The sequence below is a fragment of the Electrophorus electricus genome, chromosome 11 (genome assembly GCF_041902795.1).
Source record: "Electrophorus electricus isolate QZ-2024a chromosome 11, ASM4190279v1, whole genome shotgun sequence".
Taxonomy (NCBI): domain Eukaryota; kingdom Metazoa; phylum Chordata; class Actinopteri; order Gymnotiformes; family Gymnotidae; genus Electrophorus; species Electrophorus electricus.
Window position 1 is genome coordinate 4,926,296 of NC_137507.1, and position 16,205 is coordinate 4,942,500.

Consider the following 16,205-nt stretch of genomic DNA (forward strand, 5'->3'; position numbering starts at 1 on the left):
GAAGGCCTTGTTGGTGAGAGAGCACAGTTAATGGATTTTCTTTCTTCTCCGCACTGTTGTTGTATAAAACTATTATGGATTTGGAAAAATTCTTGCTGGGGCTTTTTTTGTGCCAAGGGTCTATGGGAAAAAGATAATACAACGGTAGCAGCATCCCAGGCCCCCCCACACACACACAAAAAAAAAAGGGGGGGGGGAGGAGAGAAAGAAAAGAAAGCAGCTCTGGCCTTCACGCAGAAATGCAATTTCACCAGCTCCTGTGTGCAAGCGGCAGCCCATTTCTGAGCCACAATGGCCCATTTTGCCACGGGTTCACTGAGGCAACCAGGAATAATGTACAGGAATAATGTCCAGGGAAGAATGGCGGCAGGTCATTTAACGGAATGAAGCAGAGGATGCAGGCTGGGGTCGGCAGGCTGGCTCGGCCTTCTCTTGCCCAAAGCCGGCCTGCTGCCATCAGTGAACTGCCACCAGCCAGAGCATTGGTCACCAGAAACACTAAGTGGTATATGGCATGTCCTCTACCGTATATTTTTATTGGGATTCCCTGCAAGTTACTGCAAAATGCAAGCTCTTCTCTGTGGGGTGATCAACTAACATTAACATTTGCATTTGTCACCAAAAGTATGAAGGTTCCCAATTCTTATTGTGTTTTTCAATAAATTGCAAATCCAACAGATATACATTATCATATCAATTAGTGTAACCATCTCTGCTTCTGTTACTTCTAGTAACCTGCGAAAGTGCCTTGATTTGTGTTAGTATTGTTTCGGCTCTCTTCACTATGAAGGAACGATGAACTGGATCTCAGCTAAACTGCAACACAGCAAGATGCCTGCAGAGACCGTTTTTGACCTAAAGGATGGCGTGACATTCAGCATATGCAGAAATCGATTGTGCTGTACCTTCAGAATTTTCTGGTCATGTTTTCGGGAGAAAATAAGCATGTGAGAGAGAGAGAGAGACCTACACAGTGAGAAGATGTCAGTGTGCGCTCTGTTTTCCTTTGAGAGTGAGGAAAGGAGAAAGGCTCCAGCAGGTCAGCAGGAGGAGGGCCCTGTGGTGGTGGAGGTGGAGCATGGGGGACTGAAACTGCACAGCTGCTGTCGTTCTGCAGGGAACCAGGACAGAGGGAGGTTGCCTGTGTGTACGAGCGCCCTAATGAGCTCGACCAAGCAGCAGCAGGGGAACTGAAACAGTCTGTTCACAGTGCGGCTTAACACAGAAAGCAGGGTGGAGACTAAACCAAAGTTCCCATTCCCAAGGGGTTTCCATTATAGTAAATGGAGTAATTTATTATTACAATAATTCATTAATTGGAATAAATAAGATATGTATAATAAAACATACATTTTTGTGTAGCATGAAATGGTACCATTCAACACATCTTCATTGCAGCAGAGTTAGATGAGACACATAAGTTATTTCAAAATATCAAAATATAGTCTAGATAAAGGACAAATGCTGTTAGTCATCACTACCAGCATGCATGGCCTTGATAGTATATTACGAGAGCAAATGTGATACAAGAGGAGAAACAAGCAAAGACTTCACTTGTGCTGGTTTAATCAGTCATAGAGCACAGGAATGATGGAAAGCCTGAAATTCTCTCCCTCATTCAGGGTCATAAGGGTGGGAGGTTGGGGAGGGGCTGACGACTCTCACATTTGCATGTTCTCTCTGCCAACCCTGTTTTTCTGTAGCATAAAAAGGGCTTTTAAGTCAAAGCCTAACTATGCAAAGCTGGTGTTCTTTCATTGCATTTAATCAAAACATGAATAAAGGTAATTAAGCCAATTTTCTCACCATAACCGAAGCGTCTCTCAGCAGGGCCAAGGCTCTGCCATCTCTGCTGGTTCAAAACCAGTGAACCTCTGCAGGCATTTCATTACTGAGCTGCACTGAATCATCACTGAGTAATCATAAAAGCGCAGAATCTCGTGAAATACTGTTGTCTGCATTATGGCGGTATATATTTGTATAAAATTATGAACAACCTTGTCAAGAGTGGCAACATTTCTCAGATGTCCATGATCTCACCACGTACTTACGCTTTATCACCCTTAAGTATGGCATTCTTAGTATCCTTAAGTGTAATGGTTTGCATTCAACTTCAACTAATTAAAAATGTGGCTACAAATGTGACTGGAGACACATTGAGAAGTGACCTTTTCCTGTCTAAAATAACTACCCGAGTCTAAGTTTAAGCATCTTTTTTTTATAGGGGAATCGCCCCTGACTTCAGATATCTCATGACCCTGGGTCTGTTGGCAGCATGTCTAAGGTCAAAAAGCCATCGCAACAGATCACATTACACTGGGTATCCCCAATTTTTCTATTAAATGCTGCTTTATAAATAGCACAGAACAGCTTTTAAATAAATGAGCATTATTTTGATTACAGAATACACATAAATCTTTTCCCTGTTCTTATCACATATTGCATTCCCTTGCAATAACTTCATATATTTACAGATGTCACAATGTAACAGTGCTGCTGCAATGTGAAACAATGGACATATTTTTAGCAAATACCTTATATTTAAATAAAATATTGCCTTGAATACATTGAAACACTGACTGTCAGAAAGAACGACTTTTTAGCACTGACCACCAGGGGGAGACAGAGAGCCATTAAGCGAAGCTCCGTGACGTTCAGAACTCAAGTTCAGACCCTGATATCAGGGTCTAATTTGCACGATTTACTGTCTTAAGAATACACATGAATTACCTGTGGCTGACTTTGCAGAGTGCTTTTGTAAAAAGTCCAGAGTCTGAGCTAAAGCCTTTTTATTGCAGTGGGTGGACAGTTCTTCATTACATTCAAAGCACCTAGGGGAGGGGGGGGGGGAGAGAGAGAGAGAGAGAGGTAAAGAGAAATAAATGACCCATTATTTTCTTACTTTAAACTCAGAGGAGAACCATTAACTGATAACCCCTAGATAAAGCATCTAATGAACTAGCTAGTGCCCAAGTATCCATGTGTTTGGATATTCACTTACCAGCGACTTTATTACAAACACCACTTTATTAGAAACACCTGGTAGGTTCACAGCCAGTTTATAGACTATCCAGCACTGACCAGTGTTGAATTGTGTAGCGGGAGGTTAATAACTTGAATGCCAACTGAGGGTCTACAGCATGTCATAGTACACTTATAACATGCATTCATATTATATATATATATATATATATATACACACACACATGATACATATAATGCACTGAAATACTCCAACACAGTCCTAAAACCAGTAAACAAATAACAAAAACAATATGCTTCTTCACTTATTTGTTGAGCAAAATAATCCTACATTAAATGCATGTGAATTTCTAAGAGTATCAAGTCATTTAAAGGAGTACTTGAAGTAAGGTGTCTCAATCAACAGGATGACTATCTAACAGCCGTTTGGCAGGCCCGCCCCTGTTGCGAGAACATATACCTGGGTCTTCACAATCAAATCTGTTCTTCACCTCACAGGTTTATGGAAGTATATCATGCCTAAATCAGAATAAATTCTAGAGGACCTGACAAACTGATTTATTGGTGCTCAGCAGGATGGAGAAGTTAGAATGCCATTTCTAGTTTGGGCTCCACTAATCCACTATTTTTAGGACTGAGAATAAGATCTGAATACAATATTAGGTTAAATTTATGCAGAAATTTGGGTTGAATTTTACACTGTTCTGCTGACCAGCAACAGAAATATCTAGTCTATGAAAGCCCAAAAGAAATATCCCTCTCCTCTGTCTAGTCTGGGCATTGAGAGTTACCGTAACCTTGGATGTTATTATATTGTCACTTCACCTCAGTTTTGACACTCAAGTTTGTTGGCTGAGAGTGGCAGTGTGCTGATGTTCGAGGGTGCCTTCATGCCTATGGTTCCTTCTGGTTCCATCCTTTTAGCTGTGCTGCCATATCTAGATGTTTGCACATTATAGTTCCCCAATTTACACACACGTACCTGTAAATGCCTAATAATCCATTCTCTCTTTCTACCGAGGTACACCTACCCCTGATGTCACTGAGCCTCAACCTGTCTCAGCTTCCATGGCTACTCCCAGCACCCCTGACGCCCCCTGCTGTAGCCCACCACACCTCCACCCCAGCCAACTACTTTTTCGTTGCCCTTGATGGACGTTCTCTTGCAGGATGAGTTTCAGATACATGCACACCATCAGGACAAGACTAGGACTTCTAGAAATCTGGACTAGACATTAATTGCTCCCCCCCTTTATTATTTATTTATTTTTCTCTTAACTTGGACATTTGTAAAGTGGCATTGTGCCAACATCAAATTTGATTTGATTAGTCTATGAAAGACCATCAGAAATATCCCTCTCCTGTCTAGTCCATGAACGCCCAACAGAAATATCCCTCCTCTAGCTAGTCTGAAGCCCTACTTTTCTCTTAGAGTCCAGCACAGTTTAGATAATTTCCTTACTTTAACAAACCTACTAACCCTGATAGGTTAATTATCAGGGAGAAAATCATTCTAGCCCTCCAAGATCATGGGAGATTTGAGGCTGTATGAGCTGTATTATGCCTTTGTAAGGTGAAATGAATGTTGTATGAGCTATATTAAGTATCTCTGAGGTGATATGCAGGTTATACAAGGTGTACGGGGGCCTCTCTTTGGTGATATCAAGGTTGTGTGAGCTGTATCTGAGCTTTCTGAGGTTTTTAAGGTGATAGTGGTTGTGTGAGGTGTATGGAGTCTCTCTGAGATGGGGGTATGTTCTCACCAGGCCTTCCAGGTGCTAAGACTGATACTGATGCAGTGAGAGTCAGAGTGATGAGCTTGCTGATGTTTCACTGAGTGCTGGCTCTCTGACTGGCTGCAGCCCTGCAGAGATTACAACACAAAACCCATCATGCACATACAAGGAGTGTGAATCTCAAATCAGCACAGAGGTTGACGCAAGACTTGCACTAAAGCAGGACAATACTTAAGTCTGGATATTAGGCATTTATTTATTAGGTTTACTACATTATTAATCTAATATATTATTATATACCAAGTGTAATAATGCAGAAGCAGGAACGCAGAAGAAAACAGACTCAAATAACTCTACACAAACATATATAAAGATTAGAAAACCCACAGATCAGTTAAATATGCTAACAGCAACGCAAGGCCTCGCAAAGCGTGCTGACAATAATTGGTGGGATCCGAGACCTTATGAAGAGATTAAAAGGCATATTACCTGGAAGCCACACTTGAGGCACACCAGGATGTCATGCGCATCTGCTTGCTCTGTGTCAATCATGTCCCTTTCCCTCAGGCAGTCGGCACAGACAGACCACAGGCTGCTCGCCACTGCCTTCTTCACCGAGCTCAGCTCCACAGCCTTGCTTACATGCTGACATGTCAGGCCTAATGGGGGGGTTTAACACAGGATTTAACCAATTCTTTACTGCAATTATCACAGCCATGTCCTATTATAAACCTCCTGTTGGCTAATATGTATATAGTAATATGTATGCTATGACTAGCATATCAGGCAACTGTCCTTGTCTTGGTCGATCAATGGTTTGATTTCTTAGACCAAAGGCACCTGAATATGCATAAAAACACAACACTTTACCACTATTTTTTTTATTTGATAAAGTTTTTTTCCTGACCTATATTTGACTTTTAGAGGAAATGTACTGGAAACTGTGAGTTTAAGGGTGTTCAGAGAGTTATGCTGTGTTAATCACTAGTGGAGAAATAACTTTCACACCCAATGATAAGTTTAATTGCAATGAATTTCTTTACACAGCAAAAAAAGTGAACAAAGAAAGTCAGGAAAGAATCTGGTAGACACAACAAAAAACCCATTAAAAAACCTTTTCTTACCGTTAACCTCATCCGACGAGTCCTCATCCCGAGGTTTCTTCGGCTTATTAGACCGCTTTGTCATATCGGCGGTTTTTAAAGATGAGGGTTCTTTCAGCCGCATTTGGATCTGACAAGAGAAACATTTGCTGCATGATGTCATGTCCTCAGTTCTAGCTTGGGGAGGCCTTTGTCCTGTAGAGTAGCCATGGTTTCCTACCCTGATTCAACTCCCAAACAACCTGATATTACATCAAAACAGCTGTGATGGGGCATGAGTGGCAGAGTGGAGAGCCCTTATTCCTTTGGCAAGGAATGTAAAAAGCTCACATTAAAAGAACAGGCAGGGTTTTGTTTTGTTACACCGCCCCCCCCCTTAAATTCTTGCATTTTTGGGCAACGTGATTGCACATGAACAATGCCTTAGACAGGTTTACTAGAAAACATATAGACACAAAGAATCAGCTCAATCAACATTAAGGCAAAATAAAGTATATATGCTTTGTTATATGGCTACTTAAGGGGGATTTTTACTGTTCCAAGTTACTAGGTTTAAAGTCCCCTTATTTTAAAAGCCTGACGCACATGTTTTTTTCTAAGAAAAATAAGCACCACATGCAATTGAAATTATAATTTTATTTTACTCTTTCTGAGACCAGGTGAAAGTAAGCTAGCAAAAGAATCTGAATATCAGTGTTAAAATAATGTGCGTCACATTATTTCTCTCATTAACAAGAGACACTGCTAATCTTCACCTTTATTTATTCAGTAGAATGCCAACGTAAATAAGCTTCAAAAAGAAGACACTCAAGCAAGGATGGATAGCTAACTTAGCCAGCTACCCGATTTATTTAGAACCGAGTTGATTTCTGACATCAGGTGCTATTTGTATAACCAGTATCCAAAATAAATTCATCAACACTAATGCCGTATGGATCAGCAGAATTCTTATCTGTCTTAGCGGTTTTGATATTAATTTCCCTACAGAAAATATTTTAAGCCACACTTTCACTTTCATTTTTTAAATTAGCTAGCTACCTAGCTTCCTACATTTATATAGTTAACGTAGGTCAGCTAACTAGCGATAGCTTTTTCCAGAATTGGTGTTGGGATAAACACAGATAGTTACTTAGCTACCCAGCTAGCCAGCAATGTCTTAGCAATTCGAGCTAGGCAGGACCTCTGAAAGTTAGCTAGCTGACATTTGTTACTTTAAGTGTCATCCTCAACCCAAATGCTCAAGCTGGCCGTGGTTAAAAGCCCATCTGTACTGTGAGCTAGCTACGTTAGCAACCATGCGTGATTAAGCTTTTAGGGTTAAATCGTTTTAAAACAGCAGCAGTACACTACGGTGCAACAGGGTAAGAAGGAAAAAAAGGTCGTTATTCTGACCTCCACATGGTCTAAAAATGACAGTCACAAAATAACTCACCTTCTCGACTGGCTTAGCAAGAAAGCTAACTCCAGTTATCAGGTGGCCAAGGATGGAACGTGGTGACCTGCTGTATCTGCTGTATCTACCCAACAGGTCTTTGTTTGTGTTATTTGATTTCTATGTTTCTACAGCTAATTATGGATCCACCAACACTACGTTTCTCCTTCCATTATCGGAGTTTGTCAGCATAGTTTGTAGCATCTCCACAGAACAGACAACACAACTAGTCACGTGGTATAATATACGTCATCGTGACAAACACGGATGTAGGTAAAGCTATTTATGAATAATATGAATAAAAGTCACATCACCCAAGTATGATAATTTAGGCACAGGCACTTCGGTCAAGTGTCAGCGCACTTGACCGAAGATCTTTGTATTAGACCATTTAAAAGACTACACTTTTGAGTTGACATAATGAAGATAAATTTGCGAATTTGTTTATTTGTGGGTTGATCTTTTTAAAGTATTTATATTTGTGTAGATTACACTGCAAACCTTTTCAAAAAGATCATGGTCTCAATATCCCGAGTTTTAAACATCCAATATGTTAAGATGGTAAAGTTCTTGGAATCTAATTGATATAGTATAGCCATATAATTAGTGTGTCCCGCACAAGCACTGCTATGCCGTTGTAGGTAAATTTATACCTAGGTGGTTAAGTATCTATACAGAAGGTAGAACTACAGAAAATCCGAGCAAGTGTTATACAAGTAATTTCTAAAACAGTGAGCATATGGCATGTCCCTTGGCCTGTTCCCTTTTGGATCATACACGTGATGGATATGATGACTTTGTATTTTTAATAATACTTTTCAGTTCATCTTGCCTTTAGGTATGGAACTGATCTGTTTTCCTATTGAGTCTGCGATAAATCGTTAAAATAATAAAAACAAAACAAGGTCATTAAGCAGTTACATTCAAAAGCAGAACATCTCTGCGCCGTGCATTTGCCGTTGATAGTGAAGTAGGGGAAGTGATGGGGCTCTTCGCTTCGTAGAGCCATATATCCAATGTGAAGTCAGCTGGCCAGCAAACTAGTTAACTTAGCAACTATATAGATAGTAACAGACATTTTAACATGGCTTTAAACGTCTGCTGTCGATTGACAAATTGTGGTCTACTCGTTTTAAAACACAGAAGTGGCGTTTCCATTGCCGTCACTGCAAGAAAGCTTATATCGGAGCCAGTGGGGGCACACTTACGATGTTTACAATGTGAGTGAGTGAAATTTCCTCTTAGCCAACTTGCTAGCTAGCTAGTTAGCATGTCTTAGCTAACTAGAAAGGCATTTAATTTTTTACTGGTAAATATTCTTGCTGTTTTAAATCATCGTATGAGCCTAAAACCGTTTGCCCGTGTTTTGCATGGGCATGCAGCATTAACCTATAAGCAACACAAAAATATATCTTAGAATAACAACTTTCTCATATGTATGCCTTATTTATAGTTTAGCTAGATAAAGTTGCTAACATTAGCTTCCTGTGACAGCATATGTTGGTCGTGAAATTCGGTATGACTTCACATGTCACTAAACCTGCAGTTTCCATATTCGCATTCAAGTGAAAAGTATAGGTTAAGTAGCTAGCAAATAAGATTAGCCTTTCATGTGCAAAGTGTTCTTTGATCACAGACACCCATACCAATCCGTGGACAGGAGCTTCATTACGAAGCCTCTGCTCTGCCAACCAGCCTGCAGTAGCTGTTACTTACGAGGAGTTGAAAAAGTTGCTGGTAGGCCGATCAGCTGTAGTTATAGACGTACGAGAGCCTTGGGAACTCCGAGAATACGGCACCATCCCTGGATCTATTAACGTCCCACGTAAGTGATCCTCTTATTCCTAGACCCAGCTTTATTTTCGCTTATGGCTGTATATTATAACGACGTGTCCAAATTGAATCGTAATAGTATCACTAGATGTGATTTCCTTTTTTCGTAACCTGTATATTTTGTTACATAATCTTTTCTGTTTTCACTGATCGTTTTCACCTGCAGTGGCCCAAGTGAATAGTGCTCTCCAGTTGAAACCAGAAGAGTTTAAGGAGAAGTACGGGGGAGTTAAGCCATTAGCTACTGCAAACGTTGTCTTCACTTGTCTGGCAGGATTAAGGAGCGTTAAAGCTTTGGAAGCTGCTGTGTCTTTAGGATACTCCAAGTGAGAAACAGTATTGACACATAAATACGTTAACAGTTTTCATAAATTGGAACTATTCATACTGGAGGGAATTTAACAATGTTGCCACACTTCTTCTTTTTTTCTCTCTCTCTCTTATTTTTAATACTAGCTATTGAACATAGCCCTACTATGATATTACAAAAGAGGGTATAGTTTGAGGCATTCTATTTAAAAGTACAAATAAGCACTTTTAATACATTTTAGAAATATCTGGAAATATTATCCTGAGTTTTATGTAAGCACATATACAAATGAGGAAATGTTTATCTGGTATGAATTACAAATTTATCTTATCACAGAATAGATATGTTTGGTTATGTCTCAAACCTCAATTTTAGGGTCTGCTCACCAAAGTTATGACACTTTTTGGCTTTCCCTGCTTTGGACTTTAGTTTGTAACAGTTTGCTGATTTGAAATGGAATGTTTGCAAGGTAGCTGATGATCCTTCTCGTTTTCCTGCTTTTTCACGCAGCGCCCAGCACTACCCAGGAGGATGGCAAGACTGGGTAAAACATGAAATACTGCAGACCAAAGAATGGCCTCCTCACAGTGGCAAAAAATAACTACCAGTTTCTTTTGTACGTTGAGTTGCTGCCCCTCAGCGGTTTGCTAATGGCCAATGACGAAATACATGGAAATTAAGGGGATCGAACCAGTGCTACTGATTTGTATTTTCTTTTGCAAGCTGGAATAATTTCTGGTGTTGGTATTGTAATGTTAATGTATCTTAACTGGCCAAACAAGGAAAGAATAAAGGCCATGCTCAGGATCAAACAGTGCTTTCATTACCTGCAGTGTGGTACAAGGAGCCATGTCAAGTCTGGTTTGATCTGAGGTGTGAGAAGTAGTCAGCTGAGTACCTGAGCTTGCCTAAAGAACTGGTAGACTACAGTGGTCACCATGAAAAGTGAGGTTACTTTAAAGTTGCCATCTGTCCTCTTGCATCGGCCAGGCCGTTCTCCTGTAGTGGAGACAGCGATCACCAATGAAGTTTATTTGCTTAGGAGCACGGCCACAAAGTTGTCAGTTTTGGTTCCCCCTTTTCATGTCTGTCTGTAGAGTCTAGTTGACATAGTGCTCCTATTTTCATTTCCTGAATGAAAGTTATATCAAACTTTTTATGACTGTATTGGAAATATAGTTTTTCATCTGTATTACAGCATTGTACTCTACTCCAACAAACAAGTACAACAATCACTGGAAGTGTATTAAGCATTAATTTTGGTAACAGAAATGCTGTTTTCCTTGGTAGTGCTATATTTATCCCAGACTCCTGTTTTGGAACAGTTCCTAGAACTTAAGAAGTTACATGCAATCCACTGTTGCAATCTCCAGCAAAATCCCAACTGCACTGAAAAAAATCTCTTATGGGCTAAATTACTACAGGTATCTAATGTTGAGACTGGAATTTGTAAAGGTCTATAATTAGCATTTACTTCAAAAGAATAGCTTGATATTATTACTGATGTTTGAATATTAATATAATATTCTTGCTCTTATGTTGCTTTTCTTTTCAAGCATGTGATTAGATTCCAATAATGATAAAAAAAAAGGAAATGATGTATAAAGTCACACATAATTTCAGGCTATCATATAATGCATATATTATCTAACAGTGATTGAGAAATGTAATTTATGTAAATGAAACTTAAAAATTAATAATGTTGAGTATTTTTCTTGTATAAAATTGAATGGCTATACATCTCACATTTACGTCAATGTTAAAGCGTATGCTAATTGTGATTGAGAAGGTTATTAACCTTATCAAGACCAAACAAATATAATAAAAATAGCATTTTAACTGTACATTATAGATGTGGCACCTCATGTACAGCTTATCCTTCCAGTGTCTTATAATAAATGGAAGTCCATGCATGGGAGCCCTATGATATAATACCACAAGAATCTCTCATCTATCCAATTATCTGCTTCATCATCCCAGTGATAGAAATATTTTCATCACCTAGGAATGATCCTATTTCTGATTGTCCTATGAACGGCATTAAAAACAAGTGAGTTCCCCAGGAGCTGTTAATGTCAAGTGAGGGACAATAAGAATCTGAATGCTTTCTTCATATAAATATAATTTCAAAGAGGGTACTTGTGCCAGCAAATGAAGGGAATGAAATGGAGTGGCCACAGAGGTGGCAGCAGCTTGTTTTGATATGTAGTCTGAGTGCAGTGTGATAATTCTGCTGGGATGATGAATGGTATTGTGAGTTGGATGAGAAAATGTAAGCAATATGGTGCCTGAGGTTATTTAACTGCAATTTGCATCGCAAAGACAGGCAGACTCCACCCTCTTCACACATACCAAACAGATCTGTGATCACTGGAAAGAATCTCACCCATGAAATCTATTCAGCATCAAAAACTGAAGGAAGAATGGCAAAGGAAAATCCTGTAGTGAACCTATTGTTTTCACAACACTGACCATATCCTTCCTGTGTAGCTGGTACATGTGTTGGTGAAACATTGTAAGATGCTGGTCTGTAGAGTCATGGGAGCTTGGTGAGAGGTGATACTGAAACAGCAGGGAGCATCAGCAAGTGAAGTTCAGCAGTGACTTGTATCAAAGCAAAAGAGTCCATTTATTGTGATGTGAGTATAATAATGTTTTTAGTTATAAACTACCCTCTGTACCACTAAAGTCTAATGGGTACAAGAATACAACAGTATAAAAACATGATGACACTGAAAAAAAAATCCATAGCATAAATTCTACATTCAACAATCAGCTATGCAGTCTTCACCAGCATCAGCTGGGTTTGGTTTATAGTGCCATTACCCCATTATGTACAATAACCTGTAAAATAGTTTTTGGTTCAGCAGTTTTGGGTTGCAGTGACATTACCTTATTATATACATAACCTTTAAAAAAATTAGAACAACAAATTCAGACAAAGGATCACTCGCAATTCATCTCTGCCATTCTTAATCAGTCATTTTTTTTCTGTATCTTTGTTTTTTCACATTGTACACTCCTAGTTTAGAGTCAATGTAGCATTAGCATTTGTATTGCATGTGAAGTATTATACGTCAAACTATTGGTTTGGTACTGGTCTAAATAAAGACTTAATGATACACAGTTTTTATCAGATAAGACTACTGTTAATCCTACTCATGTCTCTTGGCCTCTTCATGTGTGAATCCCCTAAAGGACCTTTAAAAGGTTGCGATCCCCCTTTATAGCCCCTTTTCTTGATACTCCCTATTTCTCTGTTAATCTGGACAGATTAACGACTGTGCCAGTCATATACATGACCAGATCCTCGTCTGTGCTTAGGCACATATAATTAAAGTCCCTTCATATCACAGTGCATCACATCACTGCTACACAGACTGGCCTATGCCACCCCCAACCATATCCTGTCTCCTAGCACGTCTTTGGCAGATGTCTGTGTGCCAGTCCCAGTTCTCTGTGGTACTGAAGCTCCACATTCCAGATATGCTGGCTCATCCTTGGAGCTTGGGTATATTAGAGCTGGAAAACTGGGGCCACTGAGTGTGGATCTAAGAGCAGAGTAGGCTCAGGGGAACCCAGCGAAGAGAAACGCTTTAAGCCAGCACCCCAGACACGCCAAGCCCAGCCCTGTGCCACCATGAGCCACAGCCCAGAGAGGATCTCGTCATACCGCCGCCATTTCGAGGGCAGCACCTCCACGTCCTACCAGGTGAGGGTGAGCAGCCCCTCTCCTGTCCAGAGGGATGCTGGGAGGTGGCGTTCAGCCAGCTACTCGCGGGTTGAAGCCGGCAGAGGCGTGGTGGTTGGCCGCAGGACAATCTCCAGCACGCGCAGCAGGCCTCTCCTGACCAGGTGAGCAAAGCCTTCAGTCACAGTACAGACCATTCTAGCCAGACCCAGTCTTTATGGGGGGTAGAGAACACATATGGATTTTGTATAGTAGCGGGTCACATAAGCTGTCATGCTCTGACAAACAAACTATTATTTACAAGTAGCATATTGCAACCACAAAGGAAACAGGTTTTTTTTAATCATTAAAAGAATAAATAGTGTAGCGATTTTAGTAGTTTTAATGAATTGTCAGTTAGAGTTGGTAAATTTAATTGGGGCACCCGAATGATTGACAGGGAAAATTTATTATTTTTAATAAATGTTTTACTGAATAATAATTCAGTCTCAACTCATGAAAGTTGCCAATTCGAGACGTTATTATTTCTCGTCTACCAAATATTATACTATCACTCTGGGCCCACAGACGTAATAACCAAGGTATGTTTATTGAATAAGCAGAGATAAGAAAAACCTGCACAACAATCATTGACTAAGATTATATTAATGATCAGAGTGTCTAGTTAATTAGAATCATTATAATAACAAGCCTAACAATGCAAACACGCTACATTTAACACAAAGAATTTGTGGTGGATACAGGTAGTTCGCTAAGCTAATAATAAGCAAAATTAGAAAAACAAAGTAAATATATAATCAAACGCGTAATCTACTTATCGATCAAGATGAACAAAGGAAACGTATTAATCAACAAATTCGTAATAAATTCGTAATTAGTAACCAATCTAATAGGAGGCTCAGGAGAGAAACCCGTTGAGAACAGTGAAGTGGGGAGCTAATTAGGAGTTATGAGGCTGTGTCATTTGTGATGGAAAAGAGTTAACTCATCTAATTTGATTAATAAACACTAAAGCTAATACTGATACCAACTGGTAACATATCAGGGAAATGTCGGCTCTTACGGCTCGCTGGCGTTCGACCGTGTCGAACAGTCCAGAGATGCATGAATGTGTTCCATTGGATCATCCGGACAGCGCGGAGAGTGCGAGTGGGCGTCCATTTGACTTCGGGCGTCATGTCAGCGAGTCAGATGATCATCTGCCCTTTCATCCAACTGCCCGAATAGCGATGAGGGTAGCGTCCTTTCTGTGAAACTGTCCGATGACTCTTAAACAATCCGCTTTTCCTTGTAGTTCTTGGAATCCGCTGAAGGTGAGGAGACCAGGGCTCTTAGAGCGAGGAATTGGACCTTCGGATCTGGTTCTAGTGAGAGTCAATAGGCCTTCAAGGGCAGACCTTTTCCGAGATTTGAGTGGGTTCTTTACCGGCAGTGCATTGGAATTCCGGTCTCGACCAGAAGGGTTTGTTCAAAATGAGCCGTGATGGGTCAGTTCCGACGAATACACACAAAGACATCAACATTAAAATATGATAAACTAAGACAACCTAGTATTTCTAGCTGCTTAGCGAGACGTTATTGACTTGTTTAAGAAACGAAAAAAAAAGAAAATATATATCTCTGCAGAAGTTCAGACGGGGAATTGCCCTGGATTCTAGACGTTACAAACGACTAACTTTAATATATTGTCTAATTGGCTCATATATGATTTCTGGTAAACACAACTAGGAGTGAGTAGAAATTTGTTTACAATATGCATGAGTTAAGCAACATACAGATAAGGTAATATGAGTCAATAATACAAATTAATGAGGGGCAAATAATACTACTTAGAATAATGCGACAACAGGTACTTATAAAATAACAGGAGCACACATCATAATTAAAATCACCACACATTATTGGTTGATTATTTGGTATCATAGTAGATTAAATGGTAAATTGTTACTTTTTTGAATATGTGGGATGAGCAAAGTTATTTGCCATGGTAGGAATTTGAGTCTAAATGATATTTATGGTCTTCCTTACTATACCCAGGCTGGTAAGAGCTTTTTTCACCTTAACATCCATAAGTTTATGAGCCTTAAGGAGAAGGGGTTGAGGGTCAGGAACCAGGCCATCTTGATAGTCTAGGCTATTTATGGTTTTGTTGCTAATCCTCAAGGCACCAGCATGTCCTAGGTCTGGCCTGTGGCCCAGTGGTGGAAGAGAGCCCCATTTTGACCAGGTTTTGACCAGAATTTCATCAGGGGAATAATTTTTAATCTATAGTTAAACTTGTTGTGACTTGATTAGAAGAGGAGACCAGTATGTCACAGTTGTACAACAGTTAGAAGCCTAAAATTATTTTCACATAAATATAATATTTGGTCTATATGATAAGGTTAGTCGTCACAAAAATAGCTTGATTATTTTGTTTAAATTTAAATTAAGATGGATATAACTGAAATACAAAAAGGTTGTTAGGCTATTGCATGATGCTGCCCAGAGTAAGGCTTAGAAAATATTTCAATAAATATCTACGTGCTACATTTACACATTTGAAAGATGGGCCTCTATCAGCCTTACAATTTCAGTCATGTTACAGAGGTGAATGTAGTGTTAGGAGTTTTGCCCAAGGACTCTTGTTTCTATAGCATACTGCATTTGCGCAGACAGAGGACTGAACCAGAATCCCACATAGGAGATGCAACGTTACACTATATCAACGTGCTACGTTGAGACATCTTTTTTTTTTTAAATAGCAATTCCTGACCCTTATTTTCGTTAAAGTTTCGTTAATAGTTTTTTATTTTGAAATAAAATGACTAATATCCTAATCACAGCATCGGAATGGGAGCTATCTGTGTCAGCGGGGTTGGTCCAGCCGTAGATCTAGAAGCAGTTGCTGCGGAGAACCAAGCATTCCTCAGCACGCGGACCAGTGAGAAACAGGAGATGGTTATACTCAACGACCGACTGGCTGCATACATCGAGAAGGCAAGTTACAAATCACACAGAAGTTATGATCGAATATAAGTTCGCGATATAGCCTACTTTTAAATGGCCCGCTGTAAATTGTATTCGAGTGTAAAATTTTGTCTGGTTTGGCCACACTTTATTATATACCCATTTTGTA

General features: G+C 39.7%; 3 protein-coding genes across 12 annotated transcripts in view; 2 read left to right on the plus strand and 1 right to left on the minus strand.

Annotated features, from left to right (window-relative positions):
• The window catches only part of usp45 (ubiquitin specific peptidase 45), a 35,728-nt gene extending 26,621 nt beyond the window's left edge, over positions 1-9,107 (minus strand). For 5 of the 10 annotated variants that reach the window (XR_014125752.1, XM_081722454.1, XM_081722455.1 and 2 more), the window contains exons 1-5: positions 7,254-7,503; positions 5,843-5,951; positions 5,208-5,377; positions 4,746-4,846; positions 2,731-2,831 (exon numbers count right to left, since the gene is read on the minus strand). Coding sequence is in view for 7 of the 10 variants with exons in the window: in XM_081722454.1 (XP_081578580.1) it covers positions 2,731-2,831; positions 4,746-4,846; positions 5,208-5,377; positions 5,843-5,945 (475 nt within the window). In the remaining 3 variants the exon portion in view is untranslated. Of the gene's footprint in view, positions 1-2,730; positions 2,832-4,745; positions 4,847-5,207; positions 5,378-5,842; positions 5,952-7,253; positions 7,505-8,969 lie in introns of those variants that run through there. The other 5 variants (XR_014125751.1, XR_014125750.1, XM_027012524.3 and 2 more) reach the window with 3 other exon arrangements.
• On the plus strand, positions 8,207-11,240 carry tstd3 (thiosulfate sulfurtransferase like domain containing 3). Its single transcript, XM_027012528.3, has 4 exons — positions 8,207-8,473; positions 8,890-9,078; positions 9,253-9,412; positions 9,907-11,240. The coding sequence occupies exons 1-4, from the start codon at positions 8,338-8,340 to the stop codon at positions 9,995-9,997; spliced, it is 576 nt and encodes a 191-aa protein (XP_026868329.3). The 5' UTR covers positions 8,207-8,337; the 3' UTR covers positions 9,998-11,240.
• A 1,752-nt stretch (positions 11,241-12,992) lies between these two features.
• The window catches only part of zgc:172323 (desmin), a 6,112-nt gene continuing 2,899 nt past the window's right edge, over positions 12,993-16,205 (plus strand). The window contains 2 exon segments of the mRNA XM_027012565.3: positions 12,993-13,251; positions 15,913-16,066. Coding sequence (XP_026868366.2) covers positions 13,037-13,251; positions 15,913-16,066 — 369 coding nt within the window. The 5' untranslated portion in view covers positions 12,993-13,036.